The sequence below is a fragment of the Gouania willdenowi genome, chromosome 9 (assembly GCF_900634775.1).
Source record: "Gouania willdenowi chromosome 9, fGouWil2.1, whole genome shotgun sequence".
Classification (NCBI taxonomy): Eukaryota; Metazoa; Chordata; class Actinopteri; order Blenniiformes; family Gobiesocidae; genus Gouania; species Gouania willdenowi.
The window spans coordinates 29,846,996-29,854,530 of NC_041052.1; the positions used below are offsets into that span (position 1 = coordinate 29,846,996).

At 43.3% G+C, this 7,535-nt stretch overlaps 1 protein-coding gene across 5 annotated transcripts; it reads left to right on the forward strand.

Moving 5' to 3' along the window:
• The first annotated feature begins 1,770 nt into the window (after positions 1 to 1,770).
• Positions 1,771 to 7,316, forward strand: chek2 (checkpoint kinase 2). Of its 5 annotated transcripts, none has more exons than XM_028458295.1 (14): positions 1,771 to 1,928; positions 2,024 to 2,251; positions 2,428 to 2,754; positions 4,676 to 4,766; positions 4,839 to 4,935; positions 5,029 to 5,082; positions 5,143 to 5,207; positions 5,272 to 5,371; positions 6,269 to 6,355; positions 6,431 to 6,594; positions 6,659 to 6,771; positions 6,849 to 6,934; positions 6,998 to 7,069; positions 7,137 to 7,316. In XM_028458295.1, the coding sequence occupies exons 2-14, from the start codon at positions 2,227 to 2,229 to the stop codon at positions 7,245 to 7,247; spliced, it is 1,392 nt and encodes a 463-aa protein (XP_028314096.1). In that variant the 5' UTR covers positions 1,771 to 1,928; positions 2,024 to 2,226; the 3' UTR covers positions 7,248 to 7,316. The 5 variants fall into 5 exon arrangements, with proteins under 5 accessions (XP_028314096.1, XP_028314091.1, XP_028314094.1 ...); XM_028458293.1 differs by having other exon boundaries at positions 1,831 to 2,251; positions 2,428 to 2,552; positions 2,622 to 2,754; XM_028458291.1 differs by having other exon boundaries at positions 1,834 to 1,928; positions 1,991 to 2,251.
• Positions 7,317 to 7,535: the final 219 nt, after the last annotated feature.

Sequence of the window (7,535 nt, forward strand, 5' to 3'; positions counted from 1 at the left end):
CTCAAGCCAGCCTCCACTCCGAAATCCTCGGTCATTCTAGCCGCCAGCCAATTTGCGGTGCCTGTTTATTGACGGTTTTACGGTAATGCAGTCGGAGGACGGACTTCAAAATAAAAGCAGAGACTTATGAAGGCAGTCTGCAATTTCACACGGATTCAATCAATCAGTCAGTCTGTTAATTGATTGATGAATTTATTAAGTGATTGTTTAAGTAATTAATTGAGCATATAATATAATATAACAATTAAGTAATTTTGGTGGGCTTTTATTTTGAAACTACTCATCAGAATGACTTGAAACCTATAGGGTCACACCATGAGGTTGTGTACTACAACCCTGAAGTGGACTGAGACTGTAATAACTGGGCGTTTTCTTTAAAAATGAATTAAAAATCATATGTAATAAGTCTTTTTTTTTAAAATTTTGGTGGGCTTTTATTTTGAAACTACACATCAGAATGTTTTGAAACTTATAGGGTCACACTATGGGGTTGTGTACTACAACCCTGAAGAGGAATGAGACTGTAATAACTGGGCGTTTAAAAAAAAGACATTATTTCAAAGTCTTATGGAATAAGTCATATTTGAAACTTTGACATGCTTTTATTTTGAAACTCCACATCAGAATGACTTGAAACTTATAGGGTCACACCATGAGGTTGTGTACTACAACCCTGAAGTGGAATGAGACTGTATTAACTGGGCGTTTAAAAATGTTTTATTTCAAAGTCTTATGTAATAAGTCACATTTGAAACTTTGACATGCTTTTATTTTGAAACTACACATCAGAATGACTTGAAACTTATAGGGTCGCACTATGGGGTTGTTTACTACAACCCTGAAGTGGAATGAGACTGTAATAACTGGGTGTTTAAAACAAACAAAAAAAAAATCAAATTTCATATATAATACTTCATATTTGAAACTTTGACATGCTTTTATTTTGAAACTACACATCAGAACTTGCTAGAATTATCTTAGCCATTGTGTTCATTTTTATGTTGGATTATTTATTCACACAGATAAAATGTCATGGCCTTCATCTTCTAAGGCTTCAATGTGATCAGAATTAGAATGGTAAAATAATCAATTATTCAATAATCAATTATTTTACTCCTTAGATGTTAAATTTATTAGTAACTCAGCCATGTCCAAACATTTCCACAATGGGTCGATGTGGCTGTAGGTTTTCTTTTCAATCAAGTAGCAGCACATCAGACTTGTAAAGGGTTCTTAGGATGGTCCTTTTATTTTGAAGTCCGTCCTCAGGCTGCATTACCGTACTGTCTTCAATAAACAGGCACCGCAAATTGGCTGGCGGCTAGAATGACCGAGGATTTCTGAGTGGAGGCTGGCTTGACCGCAGTCTCCGCTCGGCGCATTCTGATCGTCTATGGTCAAAACAAACGTGATCACCTTTTTTCCTAACTCCTCTCCTAACATCTTTCCTTAACTCCGTGACGTCATCCACTTGGTTATAGAAAAGTGGACAGGAAAGGAAATAGGAGGAACTATTCGGACGCAGCCTTATTGTTGCTGTAGCTTTCATAGAAATAGTTGTATGTAAGTAAATTTATATTTATGGAAATGGAGTTTGGCTCGATAAGTCAACAAGTTAATGATGTAACATTGTTCTTTTTTAAATAGAATATAATAATGTTAATATTGATATTTTTAATGTTGTAGATAACCAGAAAGCACTTATTACATTTCTCCTGCAAACAGGGTTAATATATAGAATTTAGGATTTAATAATTACTCTCTGATCGCACTGCCGAGCAATAGTGGGCGGTAATGCTCCTTGTCTTGGTTGTCAACCGCCGTAAAAATACATAGAAGAAGAAGAAGAAGAAGAAGCAGAAGAAGAAGAACCGCGGCACACGGAAGTGTAGCTCTGCTTAGAGACATGTGATTCTCACAGCTCAGCGGTGAGTGTGTATTTGTGTGTTCTCTGTCAGTTTTGTATCTGTGGTTAGACTGATAGACACAGTGTGAGTCTTCAGGATGTCTGCTGACCCCCCAGGACAGTCCCAGTCCACCCAGTCCACCCTGTCCCCCTCCCAGTCCAAGTCCCAGTCCCAGCAGGGATCCTCGTCCTCCGGTCCGTCCACAGGCAGTCAGTCGTCCAGTGGCTCGGGGACCATCAGCAGTCTGGACACCCTCCCAGTGACCCTGCCCTCCGTCCCAGAGGAACCAGTGAGAGCGCCCTGGGGACGTCTGCTGCCCATGGCCGCGGGGTTCAGAAGCCACGGTACGGACACAGACAGACACATTTTAGTCCGCAGCCTGATTGGGAGAAACTGAAAAGCCCTTGTGTTCAAAGATGGCGTGGCTAAGCCAGGCATCATCCTGTGATTATGGTTCTTTTAATTCCACTTTTAATTTCCTGCAGGATGTTTGTTTATTTACTTGTTTGTTTGTTTACAGACTGTGTGGAGGAGCAGGACGTGTTTGGTCGTGATTCTCGGTGTTCATACGTTCTGGAGGATCCCAATGACAAAACATCCAGAAAGTTCAGAATCTACAGCAAGACACACTTCAGGATCTACAGAGTGAGACTACTGACCGTCTCTGTGTCTGTCTGTCTGTCTGTCCGTCCTCAGCTGTCTGTGTGTCCTCAGGAGGGGACTGAGGTCTTCGTAGAGGACTGCAGTAATAATGGGACCTTTGTTGATGGGATTCTGATCGGAAAGCAGAAGAAGCTTCCGCTAGTCAATAACGCTGTTCTTTCATTGGCTGAGGCTCGAAATCGAGGTAACACACACACACACCCACCCCAGTAACGCATTCTTGTGTGTTTCGCTGTCAGGGTGAAACACATACATCAGCCGCACTGTCTATTTACTACAGGCGATTGCTCGGATGCTCCTGTCTTTACCTGAGGACCCCTGCAGCCACTTAGCTGCCCCACAATGTTGCCTTTGTGAAACCTCCGTAATACAGTAACTGTCCAATACAAACAGTGTGCTTCAACCGGAGGTTGTGTGTAGTGGCACATGAAGCTGCTCATAATGTTTATAACTCAAAACAGATCATTCTACATGCGCGAACACGGATATAAATAGTGTCGGGTTGAAACGATTTTGGGCTTAGAGAGACATCGGCTTCATTCGGGTCAGACAGGTTTGGGCCGCGTTCTGTCGGGTGTTCTGTTGGTGACGTTTTTCAAATGTCAGATTTAAAAGAAGAAATAGATTATGGGACTTGCACACCAGTGGTGGCCCTCGTCGAACCATCGCTTTACAATGAGATTAAGGAAAGGGATAGAGCAACATCTCGTTCCACTCAGGCTTTTGGAGTTATCGTTGCCATGTGTCTATTGCTGTCTGGAAAACTTCCACCCGTGCCTAGGCCCACACAGCTGCAAGATGCCAGGACAGGCTAACCACCTCGCCTTTATTTGCAACATGTTTTTTTTTTCCGTTTTGCTTTTGTGTATATGGTATTTGCCCACAATTATCACTGTTACAATGTTTTTGTTACAAATTTGCTCGTTTCACATCGCTTTTATAGCAGCCGCCAGCTGGTTTTCCCAGGAGATTCCTGCCATACGTCAAAATGCTGATCTGGTTTAATTATAGGAAATCAAAGTGATATTGATCAACCATAACTTTACTGTATGTAACTCATTATCAGATACAAAATAAACAAGATTCAGCAGCAGTGGTTTATATTAAACAGCAAAAACACTATTGGAGGTACTGTATGTAAGCTTCATGTGCTCTTTTTTTTTTATTATAAATGAGGAAATAAATCGATTGCATACAATAAAACTAATAGTGACCCACATGCACAAATATATTAATAAAATAGCAGCCTAGTAGCTATTGTAGCCTTTTTAATGTGTAATGTGATTTGAGCTTGTGTATAAAAAAGCCACACACGTGAAATAATTTTAATGTTACAAATGATGAGGAAAAAATGTATAAACTGATATTTACAGCGTTTACCTAAATGTCAACAAGGAGAATCACTCTCCATTACTATTTTTGTTCATAAATGACTCTAACAACCTTTTTCTAACAATCTGTGGAGGCATATTTCAGCATCCTGCCATCACAGTGAAGAAAAATGACTTTGTTTCGGTCATATTACTGGCTGCTGCGCTAAAAAAACACAGCCCACTGTCTCCAAATCCTCGCTTCTGATTGGTCAATCCCACACATGGGGGAGCGGGGAAGGGGGGGGCCATTTCTACGAGCATGAATCAGTTTTGCTACAGACATCTCGCAAAATGTATTGCAAAACACAAGCAACGCAGATTCACACAAAAAAAGTAGTTTGTGCATCTGTAGCGGCAGATTGGAGAAGTTGTAACCGGAGAGTTGTGGTTGTAAACGATCATTTACGCAAGTAATTAAAAAACATGTGAATAAATGTTGGATTACAAGTTTGCAGCAGTAATTTTATGTGTAAATATCAGTCTCTAAATTTCTTTCCAACATTTGTGACATTAAATTTATTTCACGTGTGTGGATTTTTTATAAACAAGCTCAAAACACATTCTACAAGCGCTCACATCACATTTTACAAGCTCTCACATTTTGCAACATATCTACCTTCATAATAAACCGCTAACAGGAATTAATCCAGGATTTAATTATCTAGCTTCGTAGCATAGGTCCTGTGCGTGTGTGCAGTGTTTGTGTTCATGGACCTGTGTGTGTGTGTGCAGTGTTTGTCTTCATGGACCTGCGCTCTGATGATCAGTCCAGTTTACCTTCAGAGCTGCAGCAGAAATATATGCTGACTCGACAGATTGGGACGTAAGTCGGCGTCAGTGATGTGATGAGGTTGTACGTAGGCCACGCCCTCTGAAGTGTGTGTGTGTGTTTCAGCGGTGTGTGTGGAGAGGTCCGTCTGGCCTTTGAGCGCTCCTCCTGCTCCAAGTACGCAGTGAAAATCATAAAGAAGAATAACTTTCCATCTGAGGGGGTGAGTGAAGCTGCTCTCTGATTGGCTGAGGATCGGGGTGACCTCACCCCTAAGGACAAACGGTGGATCATGTGACTTACTGTCCAATTTCAGACGGCCACCAGGAATGCGCAGACAGAGATTGAGATCCTGCAGAGAGTGGATCACGTAAGTGTGACGTGATGGAGAGAAACTGCTGAATCAGCACTTAATCTCTTTGTTTTTCAGCCGTGTTTGATCAGAACACTGGACTTTTACCAGACAGATGACAACTTCTACATCGTACTGGAGCTGTGAGTGATGATGGTGGTGATGAATATGATGATGGTGGTGATGATGAATATGATGATGTCACAGGATGGAGGGGGGTGAGCTGTATCAGCGTGTAAAGTCTAGTCAGCAGTTGAAGGAAGATGTTGCCAAACTTTATTTCTACCAGATGCTGCTGGCTGTACAGGTGAGGCCTGTTCCTATGGTAACCACAGGTGTATGTGTAATAGAGTTTAGATTCTTTGCCCAAGCCGAGTTCGGGCTTGACTCAGGAATCACTTTCTCAGCTGTCGGGCGGGGCTTGGGCTTCATTTTTAACTTTTTTTTTTTTAAATCACTATCACAATAATATTATTTTTTAATAAACACAAAAATGGTTCTATATTGTTGTGATTTCTGCTAGTAGTGGGACAGGATTGCGTTTTGTTGTTCAGCGTTCACTGAATGTTATTTGCTGATTTTGCTCATTCCTCACTTGCTGCTGGGGCGCAGGGAACAATATGATTGAGTGCTTCAGTCAGGTCTGCGCTCCATTCACAAGCCACCTTGTCTGGTCTGCATACTATAACGAACTGGGTTCAATGTTCTGGTTATTGTTCCACTTGTGTGTATTCAGTGGTTTACTGATGCTGAGATTTCCCAGTGTTGATTGACTGGGAGGCTGGGGAAAGGGCAGGTGTAAGCGGGGAAAAGAGGGAATATTGTGTTCCCACGGTAGTGTGAGTGTATGACGGTGTAAGACGGTTCTTTTTGTTTGTTTTGTTTATTTTTGGCGTTACTGTGACCTCCATTAAAGCCTGTAAAACTGTGATAACAGCTCGAGTCACATCATTACAGTACCTTTTGGGCTGCGGTGAGTGGGGGCGCGCCCCCCTCTCCCCCTGAGGCACCGCGATACTAATCTGCCGGCTGCAATACGTTTAATAAAATAATTTACGTCTGGTTTGTTTCGGGCTCGGGCCTACAATTTAAGTGAATGGGTCACGGTCGGATCGGGCTTTATGCCCGCGGGGTCGCGGTCGGGCTGGATTTTTTGGGCCTGATCCACTCTAATGTGTAGTAAAGCTCATTGATCTGTCTGTAGTACCTCCACAGCAATGGGATCATCCACAGAGACTTAAAACCAGAGAACATTCTACTGTCCTCACAGGACGACATATGTCTCATCAAGGTACACCCACACACACACACACACACACACACACACACCTCTATAATTACCTACACCAGTGGGTGTGTGTTCCAGGTGACGGACTTTAACCAGTCCAGGATACTGGAGGAGTGCGTCCTGATGAGGACTCTGTGTGGGACTCCGTCCTATCTGGCTCCTGAAGTCTTCACCCGTGGTTCTACCTCTGGTTATGGTTTGGCTGTGGATGCCTGGAGCCTCGGAGTGCTGCTTTTTGTCTGGTAGGCTCTGCCCCTTCTGACTTGGCTCCACCCCCTGTTCTGACGCCTGTGTCTGTGTCCTCAGTCTGGGCGGGTACCCGCCGTTCCACGAGAGCTTTGGTCAGTCGGTCACCGAGCAGATCATCGCGGGAAAGTTCACCATGGTACAGTCAAAGTGGAAATGCATCTCAGATCAAGGTAGCCCCGCCCCAGCCCTCACATCTACCTGCTGATTGGAGGCTCAGCGGTGTGATGTCATGGTGTGTCTTTTCCAGCGAAGGATGTGGTCAGACGACTCCTGGTCGTTGATCCGGCTCAGAGGATGAGCATCGATGAAGCTCTGGCTCACCCCTGGTTACAGGTAACTTACATCACTGTGACATCACACATGAGGAACCAATGGTGACCCTGGTGTTTGTTTTAGGACCCATCTATGAAGAAGACGGCTCACAGACTCATGTACCCCTCAGGGGATCCCCCTTCTTCTGTTTCCATGGTAACCAGCACGCACACACCTGAAGCTACGACTCCTCCCCTAACCCCTCTGACTCCTCTCCCTTCAGGAGATGGAGTCAACTACAGGAAGCAACTCAGGGAAACGCAGACGTGATGAAGACAACTATCTCCCTGCCAAACGCGGTCCTCGCCATGAGCCTGCCAAATCCAGCCTTTGATCAGGTGACCCACTCACCTGAGATCACTGTAAATACTGTGGGAAGTAAATAAAGCTCTACAACATCAAAGCCGCCTCTGACCCTCAATAAAGAAACATTGTACGTTAAGCTAATACTACCTGAGTGCGGCATCATCAAACAACAAATATAGCTTCACTCCTGTCACATTTATGAAGGAATATCAGTACAAACCAGTATGAACTATTATAACCACTGAAAACCAGTATAACCATTATAAACCAGTATTTAGCAGTATGAACCATTATAAACAGTTAAACCATTATACAG